Source organism: Fusarium flagelliforme (assembly GCF_020744385.1).
Source record: "Fusarium flagelliforme strain FIESC 12 MPI-CAGE-AA-0113 chromosome Unknown B0J16scaffold_2, whole genome shotgun sequence".
Lineage (NCBI taxonomy): Eukaryota > Fungi > Ascomycota > Sordariomycetes > Hypocreales > Nectriaceae > Fusarium > Fusarium flagelliforme.
Genome location: NW_025763504.1, coordinates 5,818,714 through 5,837,114, shown reverse-complemented (window position 1 = coordinate 5,837,114; position 18,401 = coordinate 5,818,714). Strand labels below are relative to the sequence as shown.

Here is an 18,401-nt window from a genome sequence, read left to right as displayed (position 1 = left end):
CGGCACACCCATTTCAAGTGCCCGACACGCCAACGCAAGGAGGAGGGTCGAAACAAAAAACCCGACATGGACATTACCTGCAGAAACTGCAATGGGGCAGCCCAGACAAACCACGCCCCTGCTCAGAATACAGAGAGATCAACCATTGGAAGAAAGATTGTCCCAACCGACGTTGCAAGTGGTGCGACAAGAGAGGTCATTTGGCAAACGAGTGCCCGTTGCCGCCTTTCAATCAATTCCCAATCAGCTCAAGATGTCGTTCGTCCCTTTCTCAGCGGAATCTCAGGGCTCGCCTGAGCCAAAGAGCGAGCCAAAGAGCGAGCCTCCCATCTCCTCCAAGAAGCGTAAGAATGCGCAGTCTGTAAGTATTAAATAATTCCAGATTGGTTGCAAAGTGCTAATTCCCAGCGATAGGGCAAGCCTAAGTGCTATGTTTGCCAGGCTGTTGGCCACTTGGCCAAAGATTGTCCTGTCGAGGAGGACAAGCGCAACAGATTCATGCAGCAAGGAGCGGAGATGGCAGAGAGACTTATGAACCCTCACCTCAGGTGGGCAACAGAAGAATTGTCTTCTAAGGCTTAGGTTACAAAAATAAAGTATCCTAACTGCTAGTCTAAGCTGGCATAAAGTAATCAAATTAGTTCATCTCTTATGCTCTTAGCGACCAATTCTTCTGGCAACTTAACGACCCTGTACGTAAACGCCGTGATACTATTCTACTTATACAAGTGGTGTTGCCCCTCGTATGATCAGTCCGGAAGCTATAATCTACTTGCACTCGAGCTATCCTGGTCAGGTGAGTCTTCACATGAAAACCCCGTCTTGCGGGCCACATCGGGAAACAAGCATTTATCAATTTCAGTATAGCTTAGTTGAGCTTCTTGTAGAGGCAAGAAGAATGAGGAGACACTTGGTGTTGTAAATTTCAAAATAACAGTTAGACGCTCAGGAAAGCTCCTTCCCTCCTCAGCAACGAAAGGGAAGGAGCTTGCCTACACAACTACAAGAACAGATTCTCCCACTGTAGAACCTTCCTCTTTACCTTGATAAACAATTTCAAATTACTTTTCAACTAATTGATTTTCAATTGAAATAGATGCTAAAAAGTTTCAAGTCAGTTGGACTGTGGGCCAGGCAAGTGATATTTGGGAATTAGTTATAAATTGTTTCCCTTTTAATCGTTAATTAATACAGCAGGATAGTTCTTGCTATCCCAGATTTCATTACAAAGTGTTTCAAAACTGTCATCACCATTCTCGCCGCCATTCTCCTCGCCATACTCTCCCCCATTCTCTCCCTCATTCTCAGTTGCCTTGGGGGGGGGGAGGGTCCCCAGGAACTGCTCGATTGTCTGGACCTTGTTCTCGAGCATGAATGTCTTTCTCTTCAAATCAGCAATTTGCTGATTCTTCTTGGTCTCTGCCTTTTCGGCCTTCTTAGCATTATTCTCGAGTGCCAGAATGGCGTGCTCGGCCTGATCAAGGGCACGTTCGAGGTGGATAAGGCGCTGGAACTAATTGTCCGCTCTTTGAGAGTTGGCATATGTGGCTTATACTGTATTTTCTTCCAGACATTGGTTGGCGCCGAACCGGACACCACGCGCAAGTTCGCACCCTATCTACGGATTCGCCAAGCATTTGAGCGCCTCGGAGTTGGGGAGAAGCACGAGCTTGGTGTCGGTTTGACGTTGAGTCGGGCGATATGATTGTAAATGTGCGGCAGTTCCAGAGCGCCTGCCTTGGTAATCTCGTTGACCTCGTATCCAATAAAATTGCCACGGTTCGAGATCACCACAAGAATAGCTCTAGACCGGCTGAGATGAAGGGTGTCGCGAAACTCCGCTCCAATGAAAGCTGGGGTGAATGTGGTGACCGACCATGTCATAAATGCCAAAGTCGACCTCGTCGCCTTGAGCGTTGTCAACAGTCTTTAGCTTGATGCGACTAATATCCTGATCGCTGAGCTTCAATGTCTTGCCCAGTGTCAACTTCGTGTTAGAATAATGACCGCCGAAAGTAAGCAAAAGAGACGAAATAACCTCATGCCAGCTTAGACTAGCACTTAGGTTACTTTATTTTGGTAACCTAAGACTTAGAGTATAACTCTTCTGTTACCTGCGAGTATGTAAGTCAAAGGAAACTATGATCGCAATCTGGATCGAGGTGGCCAACCTCAGAACACCCATCGGATGCAGCGGTCCTCCGAGCACTCGTTTGCCAAATGATCTCTCTCGTCGCACCACTTGCAACGGCGGTTGGGACATTCCTTCATCCAATGTCCAACCTCGCCGCATTCTGTGCAAGGGCGGGGTTTTGTGCAATTAGAAGCGCGATGGCCTGTTTGCAAAGTTGGGGATGAACAGGGAATCGTCAGTCGTGCCCCGAACATCATCACCAGTGCCATGTTGAGCAGCATCCATTGCATTGAACTCTTCAAGAAGACTGGAGCGACTGCGGTTTCGAATGACCTGCTGTCTGACGTTCGCAAAGTTGGGAATGATTAAGGAATCGTCACGCTTGTTGCCTTGACCGCTTCCTTGGTTTTCCTTCCCCTTTCTGCAAAGACGTGTCAGATGAGGAGCGCCGCAGTTCTCACACCTGGCTCGCGAGTTGTTGCAATCTTCAGAAGTGTGACCAATCTGAGAACACTGGACACATCGATCTTCCGGGCACTGGTTTGCCAAATGACCTCTCTTGTCGCACCACTTGCAACGGCGTTTGGGACAATCTTTCCTCCAGTGGCCAGTCTCGCCATCGGCAGTAAACCTCTCTCCGCAAGAAGTCCGCTCACATGTGGCCTCTGTCATATCGGGCTCTTCCCCCTGACACTCTGAGGAAAGGATAGCGTGCTCTGCTGTATTAAGAGAGAGTAGGGATTGGGAACTAATTCCGTTGCCAGTAGCGTCTCAATATTTGCAGGCAGGTAGCTCAGTAGAGAACTTATGGCTGTCTTGAGGGACACTCAACATCTGGAGCAATCCTCGATGCTTGTTTGGATCATGGACATCCTGTGGCCACTGGGTTAGTTTGCGGCCAAACATAAGGAGAATGAGATACATACTGGTTATGGGACGACTTCCTCTTCACCGCCGTTTTATTCATCACCGGTTTGTTCCAAGCCGACAGAGGATGGAGGATAGGTTGATCCAAACTCGTCAAACTCGTCAAACTCGTCAAACTCGTCAAAGTCATCAAACCGGTAAAGTGTCGATCACCGGTTTCTCCAAAGCTATCAGCGTGTCGACGACGGGATTGAAGTTCGTCCCAAAGCTCGTCAAATAGGTCCCGTTGAGGACGGGTTTCTTCGGAGCTGACAAAGCGTGGAAGGACGGAATCATCGGTTTGTTCAAAACCAACAAAGTGTTGATCCTGCGGCGTTCCGAGGCAGCACGAGCTCGCTCTCTTGCCAGGCTGACCAGCCATCATCACCTTCATAAACCGCGCCCGTTTTCCCTCCTCCACAGGGAAGTCCTTAGCTACATGGCCTGGCGACCGGCACGAGTAGCGCTTCTTGGGGCCGCTACCTCCCTGAAAAGAATCAGCACTCTGTGACTGATGTGAAACTATTTTGTAAGGAGGAGGTAGGTAACAGAAGAAATAGCCCCTGAGGCTTAGACTACCAAAACAAAGTAGCCTAAAGGCCAGTCTAAGCTTGCATAAAGTGACCAAATTATTTCGTCTCTTATGCTCTCGGCGGCCAATTCTTCTGACAGTCTGAAGAAGAGATAGGTAGTACTTACCCCTCGCTCTTTTGCTTTGCGCTTCTCACCTGTCTGGACCTTTCAGTCGGGGTCCTCCTTAGTCTTGCCTTCTCTGGCTTGGTATACGGCTTGAACATTTTGACGGGTCAAGTTGAATGGTGATTTGAAAATTGATGTAGAATTGGCATGAGTAGTATCGGTACTTGCGACTGTAAACAATGCCGCTAAAGGTGGAGGAAAATCAATCTCAGTGCGGGCGGACTTGGAAGGAACTAACATTCTGTGATTGATTTTTTGATTGTTCAGAGATATGTAACGTAACAACAACCTAGAAGTGAATGTTGCTTGTCTGTTAGGCAGCAGCCGTGTTTTCGGTGACTGGTCACGTGGATACAGCATCTAACAGCAGAACCAAACTCGGAAGAATGAATGAGAAAGTCGTAAGTGGTGATATATGAACAGACATTGACTTTGCTGCTAATATTGGTCTTGGGCGGTGCTGTTGGTTCATGAATGTAACTTGGCCTTGGGTCATAAGGTGAAACAGTTTGTGTTGCTTCGATTCTTCAAGGTATCCTCCAATATCATATCATTATTATTGACGAAAAGGGACAGTAGAGAGGAATCAGCTTTGTGTCTCTCGTCCAGGCAGAGATCCAATGTACAACCGTATGGCATGCTGTGCTAGTTTTGGTACATGAGCACGTAGGCCGACAGGTGGACAAACAGTAATTCGACAAATCAACAAACATGCAGCTGAATGTTAGATTCTTATTGATGAAAGTAAATGAAATCGCATGGTGGTTTGTTTCTTATGTAACGGTGCTCGATGTTTGGAGTTGTCTTCACGCGCGACCTCAACCCGAGTAGTCAAGCAGATGCACAACAAAAATCACAAAGATTAAAAGAAATTGTTTCTTGCTGTTCCATTCTTTTAAAAAGAAACTAAATCTACAAAGCTGAATATAGGAGATGGAACTGCTCTAGTCCTGGGTGACCGCCATCCCAACCCCTTTCCTATACGCTTCCGCCGCATATGCTTCAACCGCAACCACAACCACAATCAGTAACCTTGCTCAATGTCATTCTTACTTTCTGTGCCATTCTCTCGTGATTCCAATCAGTCGCATCTTTCCATTTATGAAGATACGAGCCTACTTCCTGTACCACTGGCGGGTGATCCTGGTCTGCCTCATCTTTCGCTGCAACTGGAAGATACCATACATGAGAGCCTCACTCGTAGGAGGGCATCCGGGCACGTATACGTCCACAGGTACCACTCTATCACAGCCTGGAGAGGATTAGCATGTCTGAAGTTGTCTTGAGGTTATATAAAGGTTGTGGTGACTTACCTCGCACAACTGAGTAGCTGTAGTGATAGTATCCACCACCATTAGCGCAAGAACCCATGGAAATAACCCAGCGGGGCTCAGGCATTTGATCGTAAACCTGTCGAAGAGCAGGAGCCATCTTGTTGGTAAGAGTTCCGGCAACAATCATGACATCGGACTGTCGGGGCGAGGCACGGAAAATGATACCGAGACGATCCTGATCGTATCGTGGTGTAGAAAGATGCATCATTTCGACGGCACAGCAAGCCAGACCGAAAGTCATAGGCCAGAGAGAGGACTGGCGAGCCCAGTTGGTAACAGCATCGAGTGTGGTCCTGTGGGAGTATACGAGTTAGCCTCGTTATATATGGAGATCCGGACACCCAAAGTTCGGATTTTTCGACATAAAAACGTACAGCGCGTATTGGAGAGCACCCTTAGGAGCAATTTCGCTGGGCAGGGGAACCTCTCGGCGAACATTGCCTACACCGGTGGTTGATTGAGTCTGGACAGCGCTCGCATCGCGGCGAGAGTTGGTGGTGAAAGCGGCAGCGGCGGTTCGGAAGGGTATAACGGCAGCCGTAGGCTTGGCTAGAGTATCGAGTAACGTTAGCAAGGTATTTTCACATTGCGATGGCCATATTCGATATTCGAGTTATAAAACCCGCCGGCCGGGAGAGTCGAGAACACCCACCTCGGAGGGCCATTGAGGCTCCGAATCGCGTGGAAGACAACATCTTGTGCGACAGAGTGAATCGGCAGACGAGATTACCTCGATTGCACGAAATCGGGGGGTTGTAGAGGGGAGATTGGCGCGGACGTGGTCGACGGCGTTGGCGGAGCGAAGCTTTCCTGGTTGACGTTTTGGATGGTTCGCCTCTTTGCTTGCCGAATCGGAATAAGACGACTCTGATTGGCTGATCGAGCCTAGATGGGCAGCCCGCAGATTAGCCGCCACGTGGGGATGCTTATCTGGTGATAACTTCAACGACTTCTACTGAGTATTGGAAGGAACGTCTAAAAATAATTCAGAGAAGAGAGTCTTGAATCAGGAAGGATTGAAACTAAGATATCCAGATGAATTTTTGGAAACTTATCGCGAAATGTTTCGCCTCGTACTAAGACGTCACGGGGTTTGAAAGGTTCTATCATCAAAATCCATGACGTTCATATTGCACCCAGAAGGCGAGTCTGCCATCAGACTGCAATTTTTCTATTGGGACGGATTCACCTAGACTCAGGTCATCCGAATCTAGTGGCAAATACTTCCCGTCTCTCTAGATCAGAGTTCTCGATGGTGGATGCAGCGCTATAGACTGTCCCGGAGTTTTTAGGAAGGCTGCTCTCGAAATCTCGGGCGCAAAAATAAACAGCACGACAGCAGTCTAAATGACATACATGAATGGACTACTAATTTCGTCTCTTTGCTCCCAGCAGTTGAGTTTTGGTGTAACAGGGTCCTAACTCATCATTGCTGGGGTTCACATCAAGCTTTGGAGATAGTTACGATGAAATCGCCTATCTGTAATCAGGGGGTCGCTAAATATTGATTCAGGGCAAGCGGCAGTAGATGGAAATTGATCATTGCACTAATATTCGAGATGCATTAGCAATAAAAGACAGACTGGGTCTGAGTTGTATATCAGAGATGTTGCTGAAAAGTCTCGGTCTTCGTGTTCTACAAACACAGCAGAAGCGGATACAGAAACGTACATATCCTTTCCTCGGATAGCCAAGATGTTTTTAATATTGTCTTTGTTTGGTTTCTCGAAAGAACATTCAAGCTCAATCGATCTCTTGCCGAAGGCATATACATGTAGTCAGAGATTAACAGAAACCGGTGCAAACTGGGGCTGAAGCAAGGAGCAAAATGGGGAATGAACGAGTGCAATACATGCAATGACATCGAGTAGTTGATATGAAACATTCGAGCTGGGCTGTTCTATAGACACTGTACTGTATGCGAGTCGATACAAGCCTGTCATCAAGCTGAGATACTTCAACAGGACATCAAATGTCAGTTCAGGTTATGAAACACCCTGGTGAACTTCTGAGCGGAAACCCTTACGCTTCAAACTATGGTTATTTCCATTAGAATGCAGTCTAACCTAACCGCGATGTGTGAACTAACGTGCTGTTGTAGATCTTCCCCAGAGTTTCTGACCCCTTTTCTGTAAGGGGCGTTTAATTCACTAGCTTGATTCGAGGCCGTTAAAGCAGGAACTCGTACGACGGACTGTATAAATGAGAACTTGGATTACTGACAGGGCATCAGGTTATCAGAAAAACTGACGATCGAGAGCACAGGAGACGAAATAATCTGGTTACTTTATGCCACTTCAACGCCAGCACTAAGATCACCCTATTTTGGCGCCTGAAGCCTTGGAAGTCAGTTTTTCTGTAGCCCAGTAAAAGGGTACACAGTAGCAGGGGTAGTTCACTTCGGAGCCGGGGATAACTAGCCGCAGCTTCAATCATATGTCGGTTATGCAGAAGATATTTTGGCAGGGTCACGGTCAGTTGAGATACAGCCAATGAAGTGATGATACTTAAATAAAGCTTGTGGATTTGCTGATCGTGCTCTGCTGGGTTTTAGATTGCAAAATGCTTGTAGCCTCGGTTGCTGCTCGCATTGGCCATTGCTCAAGCATTTTATGGACTGGGATCTCTCAAGCGACTTTGTATTGATCGCGGTTGACCGTAATGACCGTGGGTGGTTTACATCAATAATTTGACTTCACCCCTGGATGAGGATATCAAGTCGCGTTTTCGGGGTTAAAGCCGGTTCCTGCAGGGATCAGGTATGTTTCAGTCAGAAGAGAGACAGTTGTACTGGTTACATTGGTACATGAAAAAGGCCGTTGGCTGAGATTTTATCATGTCACTTTCTGCATATAAATGGATAAAAGTCAGCCATGGGGCGTCAACGTAAGGCTAGGCGCAGCTAGTTTCTGATGTGCATGCATAACCATAAACTCACACAGAATCGAGTTCAAGATAATGACATTCAAAAACCAGGCTCTAATTTAACTGACAGCTCTTACTGTAAGGGTTGGAGCTATGGGAAACAAGGGACATAATATGAATGACAGCTCGTCCCTAGTGACATAAATAGCATTCCAACGCTGTCCAGGTCAGTGCTCCTTCAGTCCATGGATCACTAACAAGACGCCAAGCCACCCCGCTAAGGGCTGGACGCGGGCAGGACAGTAGTTGCCGTTCTGAGACTCGGATTTTCCCCCTTTCTGGCTGACGACCTGTTCTCTGACCACCTACGGTAAAGTGGGCGGCTTTGGAGGATGCATGGTACTGTATCTGTACAACCTGAGAGTTATTGAACAGAGCTACAGGAAGCACATGTCAGTACCTAAGTACCTAAAGAAGGATCAAATATTATCACAAGATACAAAGATAGAGGTTTCTGCCGTGGCTCAACACAATGGCACCATCAACAGATCCTAGCAATGCGTCTCCAAGAACTGAAGATAATGTAACCAACCAACCAACTTACGTACCAACCAACACAGAAGGATTTGGAGCTAGTCGTTAGCTTCTAGACTCAAGTCTTTCCGCGAATAGCCTGGGTATTCCTACTGCTCCATTGCTTCCTTCAACGTCCTGCTTACTACAGGTGTCAATGGTATATGCCCCAGTCAGGGTTTTAACTTAACAACATGTCAGATTAAGTTCTTTGTTGCGAGGTTATACTTCAAGAGACAAGGCAACTTCCATTCAGAGCTGTCAGCCCTTGTAAGTTTATCTGCAGGTGGCCCGCAAAATCAATCTCCAAGTGTGACTTCTCCACGCTCCAACGCCTCCCCTCCACTAAGGGCCGGCCAGGCCAGGTCTTGGTTCGCGACTTCCCGGCGATTCCACTTTCCACTTCGACAGGCTACAGGGCAGGGCAGGTACAGTAGGTACTTCCATGTGCAGGAACTCCTTCTTGTTCCACCTGACCTCTTTCAACACCAAATCCTCAACTCACCACTTTTGTCCCTGCTTGGGTAATCATACTATTTTCCCTACTTTTTCTTCTTCTTCCTCTTTCTGATTTTCTTCTGTCTTGTTCTACCTATTCTGATTTTCCTCTCTACGATATCCACCCTGACCCGCCGAATCCCTACCGAGACCAACCTCGAACGTATCCTTTATCCGGCACAAATCAAGTAATATCTCGCTCAATAATGACCTTGAATCTCGCTCCTTGAGCTTGCGATCGCCCACCGATGCTTCGTTTGCCCGTTCCCTTGAGGCGCGCATAAATTCTCCGACTCCTCCGCCGCCGTCATTTTCTTACATCATAACCGCGACCATGATGTGGCCTCGGTTCAAACAATGGCTATCGAACTGGCCCTCTCGATTAGTCTTCCGCTACCTCAGTACACTATTTCTCATATGTTTCGCGATCACCAATTACATACTATGGACGAGCAGTCAAGGCTGGGATGTTACCGAACCGAAAGGCCCTGTCACTCTGGGTCCAAAGCACCCAATTCAGAAGCTCATGGCCGACGCCCGCGCTCGTCATGAGAGCGTCCTTTCAAAACGAAGCTACGATTTATATGACGCCGCTGAGCGGTATCGCTCTCGTCGAGGGCGTCACCCCCCACCGGGTTTCGATAAGTGGGTAGAAGCTGCTCTTGATTCCAAGAGCATTATTGTGGAGGACTATTTCGATCGCATATACAAGGATCTGGCTCCTTACTGGGCGCTTGACTCTCACACACTTGCTCGGCGTGCATCGGCTTGGCACTGGGTCGTCAAAGTTCGCAACGGCGAGGCTACTGGCGTTGGTGACACAACAAATCGTGTGCCATGGCTGGAGTTATGGACCGATCTTGTCAAGGAGTTCGCCAAGGATTTGCCCGACGTTGACATGCCCATCAACTATATGGACGAGCCCCGACTTCTGGTCCCTTTCGAAGACCTATCAAAACTCGTCGAACGAGAGCGTGACAACCGCCGGATAGCGCCTTTGAGAGAAGTATTTAACAAGTTCAAAAGTCTTTCCAAACTCGACGACGAAAAACCTCAGCCGTACGACCCTTACTGGTACAATAGCTCAGCTAACTACTGGGAGCTTGCGCGTGTGACGTGTGACCCTAACGCTCCGTCGCGCAATGTCCAACAAGTCTCAGACTTTAAAGCTCCTGTCGAGTACCCATCAAACTGGAACCCCGAATATGCGTACAGAGGATATATCAAGAATTGGACGGCCTCTCAAGATCCTTGCCTACAGCCACATCTACGCCAGATGCATGGAAGCTTTGTCGCCCCTCTCAGCTTGTCTACCTCAACCGAATTGATTCCTTTGTTCGGTGGATCCAAACTTCCAATGAATAACGAAATTTTGATTCCTGGTGCCATGTACCTCACCAAGGATGAGTTCTACTCCGGAGGGGAGAAGATGGGTCCAGCATGGCATGCCAAGAAAACAGGCATTGTTTGGAGGGGTGATGCCTCCGGCGGCGAGCCAAGACCTGATGTTTGGCACCGCTTTCACCGTCATCGTCTCATGCAGATGCTTAACGGTTCATATGTCGACAGTGTTGAACATCAGGGAGTCAAGCCGAAAACTTTCCAATTACCAGACGCCAATCACTATAATAGCACTCGCCTGGCTACCAACACTATTGGGCAATGGCTGAAGAAGATCTCCGACTGTGGTTTTAAGCGGCTATTATGCGAAAAGGTTGGTTGCGAACAGTTCGCTCCCTACTTCCGTGAACTCGATCATATGCCCATGAAAGAGCAATATCGTTTCAAGTTCCTCCCGGATACCGATGGCAACTCCTTTAGCGCCCGCTTCCGAGGTTTCTTGCGCTCTTCGAGTATGCCTCTCAAGGCAACGATCTATGCAGAATGGCATGATGATCGCCTTACCCCATGGGTTCACTTCGTGCCCTTCGACAATACTTTTCAGGATCTATATCCCATTCTGGAATTCTTCACCGATGAAGAAGCCGGTGGAGATACCGCAGCCCGATTCATTGCAGAGAGGGGTAGAGACTGGGCTAGTCAGGTCTTGCGGCGTGAAGATATGCGCCTCTATACCTGGCGCCTGTTACTCGAATGGGCTCGGGTGTGCGATGAAGATCGCGAGAAGCTAGGCTTTATAAGAGATCTCGTGGAACCTAGGAAGGATTCTATACGGCGGTACTCATACTGAGGTCAACGCACCTGTTTATTGCGGTTCTGGTCCTATGTGACTAGGATAGTCTCTAGCGCTCATGTATATAACTAATATTGACGGCCTGGCGTTCCGGAATTGGGTTATTTGTCTATAGAGGGTGGATGTTTGCGATGTAATGTGGATGGCATATAATGCGCCCAGACATTAGTCATTTCGAGCCATTTATGTTTTGGGAGATAAAAGTCACATAAGGATACCTTAAATCAACAACGTTAAACAAACAAGAGACGGAATAGTTCTCAATTGCAAATGTTAGGCTAACCCATCCCAACTAATACATCATGATCCAAAATCTCAACATCATTATGCATTTCGAGACCATAGTACAAGGAAGCATCAAAGAACCGCTGAGACGGCGTGGTCATGGTTTTCATCCACATTACAGTATATATAATCTCGTTCTTAACATTGTACCAAATGCACTCAGTCGCGCCGCACCCGTCATGAACCAACGCCGAAAGTATTTCGATATGCATATTCAAGCTTGCATGCTAGTATAAAGATTTCATCTTTGGTTTCATAGTTGTAAATTCGTGACGGGTTCACGAGCAGGTTGGCCCTTGAGATGCGCCGCAGAGCCTTTGAAGAGGCTCTGCCAGATGAATGCCTCACTCAGAAGCAGCTCAATGTCCTTTTCGGTCCATCCCTTGGTGGGAAGGCTTTGAAGAAACATCATGATCTCTTGGAAATCCATGTCGAGGAGCTTATCGGACCACTTCACAAGGAAGGCCGCACACACGTACAAATGGAACTCGGAGAAGCCTTGTTCTTCAGCCTGGTACCTTTGTTAGTTTCTAGGAGTGTTTGTTGATTGGGGGTTGACAAACCAAATAAGTGTCCCACATTCGGATTGTGTTTTTGACACTGAATTCTCTCATCAAGAGACAGTTCATCCAACGAAAACTAAACTGGATGAACTCAATACCTTCCTGCTCGAGATGCTTAGACAGATTGCCATCTATACGTGCTGTCAAATCGCGTAGCGCACTAACTTGGCGTTGGATGCCTGGTTGCGCAACGATATAGTGGTCCTGAATGCCATCGAGCAGTTTTGTTAGACACCAAAACGAGTCGGCTTCTACTGCGTCTAACACGGACTTGGGCAGTTGTCCCGGGTCCATTCCGGACTCAATATCGTGATCTCCGATATAAATGCCAAGGAATACTTGCCAAAACGGCGTTACGAGATCGTTGATGCCTTGAACGTAACCGCTGGCTGGATGACGCACAGCCCACACATAAAGAATCCGCTCGAGTGATCGTTGCGTAGCTTCGTAGCTGTATAGTTCGATATGCGGGTTAGTTCGAGGCACATCGATGCTGATCTGGTGCCAAATGGCCTCGTCTAGACCTCGAGTTCGTCCTGTAGGGGCTGTGTTGGCCGACGTGGTTGCAGTTCCTCCCCCTCTCTCGAATGCCTGACGAACACCGTCCAAATATTCTTTACGCTTTCTCTCCAAAGTGGCAACTCTGCGCTCGCTATTTGCGGGAAGATAACTGAGTAACAGCTGCCAGGTGATGGCGCGGACTTCCTGCGGCACTCCAGACCAAGCAAGTTGTCTCAAGTCGGGTATCGAGATGGTAGAAGCTTGCAAGAGTTTCTTAAACTTGTTTATACGTGTGATTCGGGAATTAATGGCATCGGCTTCTTTAGGAGTGGCGTTGGAAGGTACGGTAGGGTAGTTGATGAGGTGCAGAGCATTGGCGGGGTCTTATTATCCTTTGTTAGTGTTTGTACGAGAAGCATATGGAATTGCGCCGGCAAACCTTTTAGAATCTCCTTATATTGTGGTCGAAGGATCTTGCCCTCGCTTTTCTTGGGCATGGGGTAAGTAGGTGCAGGTCGTTCGATAGCGATGTCGGCGCTGTTCGAATATCGTCTCGCCAGGAAGGAATCGGAGGGTCCCTCAGCTGATGGTGACAACGTACTGGACTCTGCCCTATTTTGTGTAGCAATGCGCCGCGTCCTTCTCTTCATATTTGACAGACTGGGCAAGCCAAAGTCATCCCCATCATCGTCTTCATAGCCCATCATATCATCTTCGTCCGCCTTCCAGTCATCGTTCGTGTTAGAAAGAAAGTTGATGTAGCTCTTATAAGGAGGGGAACCGTTCTTCCCAGGTGTCGTCTTCGAAGGGGGAGAAGCTTCTTGGATTCGAATCTTGGCCGATGAGGAGGAGGGTGGTGTTCTAGGTCGAGAGGAGTTGGAGTTCCTGGTATATCAACGTCAGCGACAAAGGCCCTTTCCCTTAGGTACAAGGGCAATTCCGCGTACAAGGAGTCGAACTTGAGCATATCCGCATGGGAATATGCAGCGCCAACAACAAGGCCAGATCCATGGCCTGGAGGCGACGCGATATTCCTCTTGGATGAGGAACTAAGACTGTCTCGGGGTGGCGGTCTCCAGAAAGGCGATGCGGACCTGGTTGGAGAAGCTTCAGCGCGCGAACTAAGAGTATACGGAAGACCGAGACAAATAATACATACTCTGATCGGTCTGTTCAACATCGATTGGGCTTGTATCAGCAAATACTCGTCATTGTAGAGTTCGCCTATGTATGAACATACCAACTTGGACCATCTCCTGCGGCGGTGGGGCTGTTAGCAAAGGCGGGCAGCCATTACGTCGAGTCTCGTGAGCATTGAGAGCTTCGACGCTGATAGTCAGAACTTACAGATTGCGCGGGCTTCTTGCCGCTTCCAGAAGATGACCACATGGTTCGCTGAGGAGAGGTGAGGCCGTTTAGAAGAGGCCTGAGACGCCTTTTACATGCTGCGATGCAACGCGACACTATGATGTTGGGAAGGGCAGGTAGGAAAGTCAGTAGGTTGGTTGGATTGGCATAGTCGATGGATCGATGAACAATAAGGAACGGCTTAATTAGGCTGCCCTGGCTCAACCACGAGATCACCCCGCAAACAGCGCTACCACAGCTTGGACAGCGGCGGGTGTATAGTGGGGGTGCCCGCTAATTTACCATGACCCTGTCTGCCCGGCTACGGCCTGTCGAGCCTGCCAGCTAGCCAACTCAGCCCGTGGCCTCAATTCAGGATGGATCCACGCTTATTCGTTGAGAGTAGAGAAGAACACTATCACAGCACTACATGCATGACGGCGGTTAGGGTCATTCTATATCTGCATGTTCATATGGCTAGCCAGCATGTAACAAAGAATGAGACATTCCTTATTGCTGCAAAAGCATGTAAATAATCAGTCTGTGTCCACTTTCATGGGCCTTATATTGTAGGAACTATAGGGGATAGCAATTTCAGGAGTTATGATGAATCGCCAAAGCCCGTAGCAACTCTAAAGTATCTGAATGGAGAAACGGGTGCCAAAGAATATTATTCCGTTGCAAAACCTTGAATATTTTCTTTCAAAGGAGGTCCAAGTGTTGGTTTCATGATGGCATAGAGGTGGTTTGTTTTGCTTGCACTTGCGCTAACACCTGATTGGATGTGGCTCTGCTTAGTCATCCAAGTGAGTTAGGCTTTAGCTCCGCTGGTAGAACCTACCTTCATGGTTCAGACAATCGCCTCCTCTTCTCCTTCTCTTTGAGCTCTCAATAATCATTGATCAATCAATTTCTTTCCGATCAAACACATAACTTTTTCCTTTTCTTTCTTAACCCCCCACATAAATCCACCGCTAGTCCTATAGCACGACGCGCGCAACTTCCGCGCATCTTCCTCATATCCTCCTTTCCTTAACGACTACGCGCCAAAGCTCAACCGCTACCATGACCGAGCCAGAGAACTTCGAGGATGATCTCTTCGCTGACCTGTACGTCTCGACTCCATGAAACGCTCGACAACGCGCCTTTTTCACCGTTTGAGGTACTGACTCTTTTGATAGTTACGACGACAACGATGCCCCCAAGCCGGCTCCTGCGCCTGCTCCTGCTGCAGCAGCGCCAGCAGCTCCCCCTGCCCCAGAAGTGCAGCCTCCTACTAACACTCACAACGACGATGACCACAACGCTACATACCAACATCAGGATGTCGGAGGTGATGAACACATGACTCAAGATCAGGATGATGATGACGATGATGTTGATTTCAATCTCGGTGGGGGAGGCTATGGCGGTCACACAGGCCAGTCTGGCATGCATGATGATGCTCAGACACCTCCTTACGGAACAGTTCACAAGGCAAGCGCCAAAGAAGATGGGTAAGTTTCTACCGTTCCTGCACTTCGTGATTTCTATCCCTTAAATTCGCCCTTGAACAAAAAAAACCACGGTATGGTGTGATTCAGTGGCATTTGAATCGTGATGGCAATGTGGCTGCCATGTAATAGTGGTTCACGACTGAGCTTTGCATGCATCTCGGACGTTGGCTTGGCTAGAAAGGGTCGCGGTCAAATTGAGCGAAGGTTTTGCTATCGGAGACATTATACTGCAAAGATTCAGAACGGAGGATTTGCCATAATCTCAGTCAAGAGTACATGGGGATCGAGAGCTATGACCAGTGAAGACGCTCTGGGCTACTGTCTATGAGGAAGAGGAGGCTGTCGATATCAGTATGAGATTCGCCTTTGGATACTCCCGAGAAGAATCAGCCGGCACTAGACCAGACGAAAGACACTACTTCAGTCTTCCATAGCCCTCAGTCGCAGAAATCTTTGAGCCGACGGGAGTGGTAAACACTCCCAGATGCTATAGCGAGATTCGCAGCGAATAGCGCTCGAGGCCAGTACCTAGCATGAGACAGAGGACAGTCAAGACGATAGCACAAGACGAAAAATTATTCGACCAAGCTGATCTGGCATCTCTCGTTGCAATGTCTGCGCCGTTTCTTCGACCATCGTGGCGACTCATGATCAACTTTTTGTCAACCATCGCCCTTGTTAAGCTGAAGCTGGCCCTTATTGCATCCGCGCGCAGGGATCCTGCAGCAGTTTGCCGCCAACAACCACAACAAACCGGACAATTGGTTGTTTCAAAGCAAGCGACTCTCTTTCTACTGGGCTTTAACATTCTGCATGCACCCGTATTGCCCTGCAAACTTCCACAGATTGTTTGTTGCGGTGCAAAGTATTCGCCGAATTGCAATGATCAAATCAAGGTCATTTGGATTCCTCGCTGTATAGAGCACTGGAGTTAGACAAGTCAGCTTTGTTAAGGTCCGAGAGGCAATCCAACCCGGCAAAGCCTTTGACTATTCGCCAATTTCCGAGCCTTCTAAGCAAGCCACTTCGCCTTCAACTTGGATTCAACCCATACGCCAGATCCAGCACATTTGTTCTACACACATTTTGATACCTCATGATGCATAAAATGATATTTGCAGACGGCTCAAATACTGACATGTTGCTTTAGTAAAATGTTCATTGGTGGTCTGAACTGGGAAACTACCGACCGTAAGTCACGCAAACATAGCCATGCGCGATCTTGTACTAATATCGGCTACCAGAATCTCTAAGAGATTACTTCTCACAATTTGGCGAAGTTGTTGAATGCACTGTCATGAGAGACAGCAGCACAGGACGGTCACGAGGATTCGGCTTTCTTACTTTCAAAGATGCCAAGACAGTCAACATAGTCATGGTCAAGGAGCACTTCCTCGACGGCAAGATTGTAAGTAAAACCTTTGTCTGTCTTTTCTTCTGCCAAGCTAATATCACATAGATCGATCCCAAGCGAGCTATTCCTCGAGACGAACAAGAAAAGACAAGCAAGATCTTCGTTGGTGGCGTTAGCCAGGAAACCACCGACCAGGAATTCAAGGAGTACTTTGCTCAGTTCGGCCGCGTCGTGGATGCGACTCTCATGATGGATAAAGACACTGGCCGTCCAAGAGGGTTCGGCTTTGTCACATTCGAAAACGAAGCAGGTGTTGATGCCTGCATTAACGTGCCACTAGAGATCCACGGAAAGCCAATCGAAGTCAAGAAAGCCCAACCCAGGGGTAACCTCAGGGAAGAAGAGGAAGCCTCGCGACGTAGCAAGTTCAGAAAGGACGGCGACCAATCGAGCCAAGGCTCCATGGGCCAGCAAATGGGCAACAATGGTATGACACCCCAGGTCATGGCCCAGTACTTCCAACGAATGCAGCAATACTTCACCATGATGCAGTCTCAAATGGCCATGAGTAGAGGAATGTCCATGAACCCTGCCATGTGGCAGAACATGATGCAGATGCAACAAATGCAGCAGCAGATGATGGGAGGCAGAGGAGGCGGTGGCGCCAATGCTCAAAACATGATGCAGAACATGAACCCGCAGATGGCCCAGCAGATGCAACAACAAATGCAGCAGATGATGCAGCAGCAGGGTCAACAAGGCGGTCAAGATGCTGGATCTGACGTTGCTAGTCCCACTGCTTCTGCTAGCGGCGGTGCTGGTCGTGGGTACGATAACTACAGCCAATATCAGCAGCAGCAGCCTCAAGGAGGCCGTCGGGGAGGACGTGGAGGAGGTTATGGCAACCATGGAGGACATGGAGGCTACAATATGGGAGGTGGCGGAGGAGCTCCTACTTCATGGGAAGGCATGTACGATGATGTCCCTCAACCTGGTGGCTTCAATCGCGCTGGTAGTGCCGGCGGAAGCTCTGATCCTCAACATGCGCCACCAGCCAACGCGCCCACCGGCCCCAAGAACGCTGGTAAGCCAGGGGCCAACTACCGCGGTGGTGGACGAGGAGGGAACCGCGGGTTCCATCCTTACTCTCGATAGAGACCGTGACAGAGTCGGCCCATGAGATTGAGGTTTTCGGAGGCTGGCAGCTTCTAGACACTGCCAGGATTTCCCCGGCGTTATCGGGAAAGGGGCCCTGAGCCATGCATACTATGGTGGGATGGTTCTTATGCATACTATACTGTTTTTACTTTTGCTCATTTTTCCTATGGGCGGCTTCCGTTGTTATCAAACCAAGTGTAGTCAAGTGTGGCTGGCATGAGGGTGAATGGGGGGATGTTGTCGGTCCAGCTAGAGCTTTACATTAATCAGGAATCGAGTCACTTCAGGTACTCTTGTTGCTCAACGACAACCTCTGCTATGCCCACATAGAAACCCAACGTCAATAGATGACTACGCCGTGCATACATACACGTACTAGGGGCCATATAGAACGAACTCTTGTCAGGTGATACAGAAGTTTAGGTAGTGAAAGTGCTATATATGTGATAAATAGTTGAAATGAAGCGCTGTAACCCCGTCCTTCTTAACTTCCA

At 48.4% G+C, this 18,401-nt stretch overlaps 10 protein-coding genes across 10 annotated transcripts; 5 read left to right on the top strand and 5 right to left on the bottom strand.

The window, feature by feature from the left end:
• The first annotated feature begins 185 nt into the window (after nt 1–185).
• On the top strand, nt 186–729 carry B0J16DRAFT_412212 (uncharacterized protein). Its single transcript, XM_046133279.1, has 2 exons — nt 186–361; nt 415–729. The coding sequence occupies exons 1-2, from the start codon at nt 254–256 to the stop codon at nt 580–582; spliced, it is 276 nt and encodes a 91-aa protein (XP_045987547.1). The 5' UTR covers nt 186–253; the 3' UTR covers nt 583–729.
• Nucleotides 730–1,129: 400 nt separating this feature from the next.
• On the bottom strand, nt 1,130–2,116 carry B0J16DRAFT_335705 (uncharacterized protein). The gene has a single exon (XM_046127106.1). It carries the CDS (start codon nt 1,882–1,884, stop codon nt 1,615–1,617), a length of 270 nt encoding a protein of 89 aa, XP_045987546.1. The 5' UTR covers nt 1,885–2,116; the 3' UTR covers nt 1,130–1,614.
• B0J16DRAFT_83363 (uncharacterized protein) lies at nt 2,103–2,909 on the bottom strand. Its single transcript, XM_046134536.1, has one exon. The coding sequence runs from the start codon at nt 2,804–2,806 to the stop codon at nt 2,321–2,323; it is 486 nt and encodes a 161-aa protein (XP_045987545.1). The 5' UTR covers nt 2,807–2,909; the 3' UTR covers nt 2,103–2,320.
• B0J16DRAFT_83367 (uncharacterized protein) lies at nt 2,898–4,027 on the bottom strand. Its single transcript, XM_046134537.1, has 3 exons — nt 3,740–4,027; nt 3,061–3,519; nt 2,898–3,007 (listed from the first exon to the last, which is right to left on the bottom strand). Exons 1-3 carry the CDS (start codon nt 3,835–3,837, stop codon nt 2,962–2,964), a joined length of 603 nt encoding a protein of 200 aa, XP_045987544.1. The 5' UTR covers nt 3,838–4,027; the 3' UTR covers nt 2,898–2,961.
• A 566-nt stretch (nt 4,028–4,593) lies between these two features.
• Nucleotides 4,594–6,049, bottom strand: B0J16DRAFT_361520 (uncharacterized protein). The gene is made up of 4 exons (XM_046129752.1): nt 5,726–6,049; nt 5,448–5,622; nt 5,053–5,366; nt 4,594–4,991 (listed from the first exon to the last, which is right to left on the bottom strand). Exons 1-4 carry the CDS (start codon nt 5,766–5,768, stop codon nt 4,855–4,857), a joined length of 669 nt encoding a protein of 222 aa, XP_045987543.1. The 5' UTR covers nt 5,769–6,049; the 3' UTR covers nt 4,594–4,854.
• A 2,943-nt stretch (nt 6,050–8,992) lies between these two features.
• Nucleotides 8,993–11,475, top strand: B0J16DRAFT_335698 (uncharacterized protein). The gene has a single exon (XM_046127105.1). It carries the CDS (start codon nt 9,344–9,346, stop codon nt 11,198–11,200), a length of 1,857 nt encoding a protein of 618 aa, XP_045987542.1. The 5' UTR covers nt 8,993–9,343; the 3' UTR covers nt 11,201–11,475.
• B0J16DRAFT_335695 (rab-GTPase-TBC domain-containing protein) lies at nt 11,476–14,076 on the bottom strand. The gene is made up of 7 exons (XM_046127104.1): nt 13,900–14,076; nt 13,793–13,814; nt 13,712–13,721; nt 13,500–13,646; nt 12,992–13,437; nt 12,052–12,935; nt 11,476–11,999 (listed from the first exon to the last, which is right to left on the bottom strand). The coding sequence occupies exons 1-7, from the start codon at nt 13,939–13,941 to the stop codon at nt 11,742–11,744; spliced, it is 1,809 nt and encodes a 602-aa protein (XP_045987541.1). The 5' UTR covers nt 13,942–14,076; the 3' UTR covers nt 11,476–11,741.
• Nucleotides 14,077–14,964: 888 nt separating this feature from the next.
• B0J16DRAFT_317298 (uncharacterized protein) lies at nt 14,965–15,723 on the top strand (the record flags this gene model as incomplete). The annotated part of the gene is made up of 3 exons (XM_046125360.1): nt 14,965–15,008; nt 15,081–15,395; nt 15,525–15,723. The coding sequence occupies 3 exons, from the start codon at nt 14,965–14,967 to the stop codon at nt 15,721–15,723; spliced, it is 558 nt and encodes a 185-aa protein (XP_045987540.1).
• Nucleotides 15,724–15,993: 270 nt separating this feature from the next.
• On the top strand, nt 15,994–16,567 carry B0J16DRAFT_335692 (uncharacterized protein). Its single transcript, XM_046127103.1, has one exon. The coding sequence runs from the start codon at nt 16,007–16,009 to the stop codon at nt 16,328–16,330; it is 324 nt and encodes a 107-aa protein (XP_045987539.1). The 5' UTR covers nt 15,994–16,006; the 3' UTR covers nt 16,331–16,567.
• B0J16DRAFT_83198 (uncharacterized protein) lies at nt 16,441–18,296 on the top strand. Its single transcript, XM_046134535.1, has 3 exons — nt 16,441–16,586; nt 16,640–16,803; nt 16,855–18,296. Exons 1-3 carry the CDS (start codon nt 16,550–16,552, stop codon nt 17,902–17,904), a joined length of 1,251 nt encoding a protein of 416 aa, XP_045987538.1. The 5' UTR covers nt 16,441–16,549; the 3' UTR covers nt 17,905–18,296.
• Nucleotides 18,297–18,401: the final 105 nt, after the last annotated feature.

Excerpts from the sequence above, each read along its gene's own strand:
- B0J16DRAFT_412212 (XM_046133279.1), top strand. The coding sequence starts at position 254 with ATGTCGTTCGTCCCTTTCTCAGCGGAATCTCAGGGCTCGCCTGAGCCA. Across the intron at positions 362-414 it reads AGCGTAAGAATGCGCAGTCT|GGCAAGCCTAAGTGCTATGT; the intron begins GTAAGTATTAAA and ends TCCCAGCGATAG.
- B0J16DRAFT_335705 (XM_046127106.1), bottom strand. The coding sequence starts at position 1,884 with ATGACATGGTCGGTCACCACATTCACCCCAGCTTTCATTGGAGCGGAG.
- B0J16DRAFT_83363 (XM_046134536.1), bottom strand. The coding sequence starts at position 2,806 with ATGACAGAGGCCACATGTGAGCGGACTTCTTGCGGAGAGAGGTTTACT.
- B0J16DRAFT_83367 (XM_046134537.1), bottom strand. The coding sequence starts at position 3,837 with ATGTTCAAGCCGTATACCAAGCCAGAGAAGGCAAGACTAAGGAGGACC. Across the intron at positions 3,520-3,739 it reads GCAAAGCAAAAGAGCGAGGG|CGGCCCCAAGAAGCGCTACT; the intron begins GTAAGTACTACC and ends TCAGGGAGGTAG. Across the intron at positions 3,008-3,060 it reads AGGAAGTCGTCCCATAACCA|GATGTCCATGATCCAAACAA; the intron begins GTATGTATCTCA and ends CAGTGGCCACAG.
- B0J16DRAFT_361520 (XM_046129752.1), bottom strand. The coding sequence starts at position 5,768 with ATGTTGTCTTCCACGCGATTCGGAGCCTCAATGGCCCTCCGAG. Across the intron at positions 5,623-5,725 it reads AGCCTCAATGGCCCTCCGAG|CCAAGCCTACGGCTGCCGTT; the intron begins GTGGGTGTTCTC and ends TCGATACTCTAG. Across the intron at positions 4,992-5,052 it reads CAGCTACTCAGTTGTGCGAG|GCTGTGATAGAGTGGTACCT; the intron begins GTAAGTCACCAC and ends AATCCTCTCCAG.
- B0J16DRAFT_335698 (XM_046127105.1), top strand. The coding sequence starts at position 9,344 with ATGATGTGGCCTCGGTTCAAACAATGGCTATCGAACTGGCCCTCTCGA.
- B0J16DRAFT_335695 (XM_046127104.1), bottom strand. The coding sequence starts at position 13,941 with ATGTGGTCATCTTCTGGAAGCGGCAAGAAGCCCGCGCAATCT. Across the intron at positions 13,815-13,899 it reads GCAAGAAGCCCGCGCAATCT|CCGCAGGAGATGGTCCAAGT; the intron begins GTAAGTTCTGAC and ends ACAGCCCCACCG. Across the intron at positions 12,936-12,991 it reads ATATAAGGAGATTCTAAAAG|ACCCCGCCAATGCTCTGCAC; the intron begins GTTTGCCGGCGC and ends AAGGATAATAAG.
- B0J16DRAFT_335692 (XM_046127103.1), top strand. The coding sequence starts at position 16,007 with ATGTCTGCGCCGTTTCTTCGACCATCGTGGCGACTCATGATCAACTTT.
- B0J16DRAFT_83198 (XM_046134535.1), top strand. The coding sequence starts at position 16,550 with ATGTTCATTGGTGGTCTGAACTGGGAAACTACCGACC. Across the intron at positions 16,587-16,639 it reads GAACTGGGAAACTACCGACC|AATCTCTAAGAGATTACTTC; the intron begins GTAAGTCACGCA and ends ATCGGCTACCAG. Across the intron at positions 16,804-16,854 it reads ACTTCCTCGACGGCAAGATT|ATCGATCCCAAGCGAGCTAT; the intron begins GTAAGTAAAACC and ends AATATCACATAG.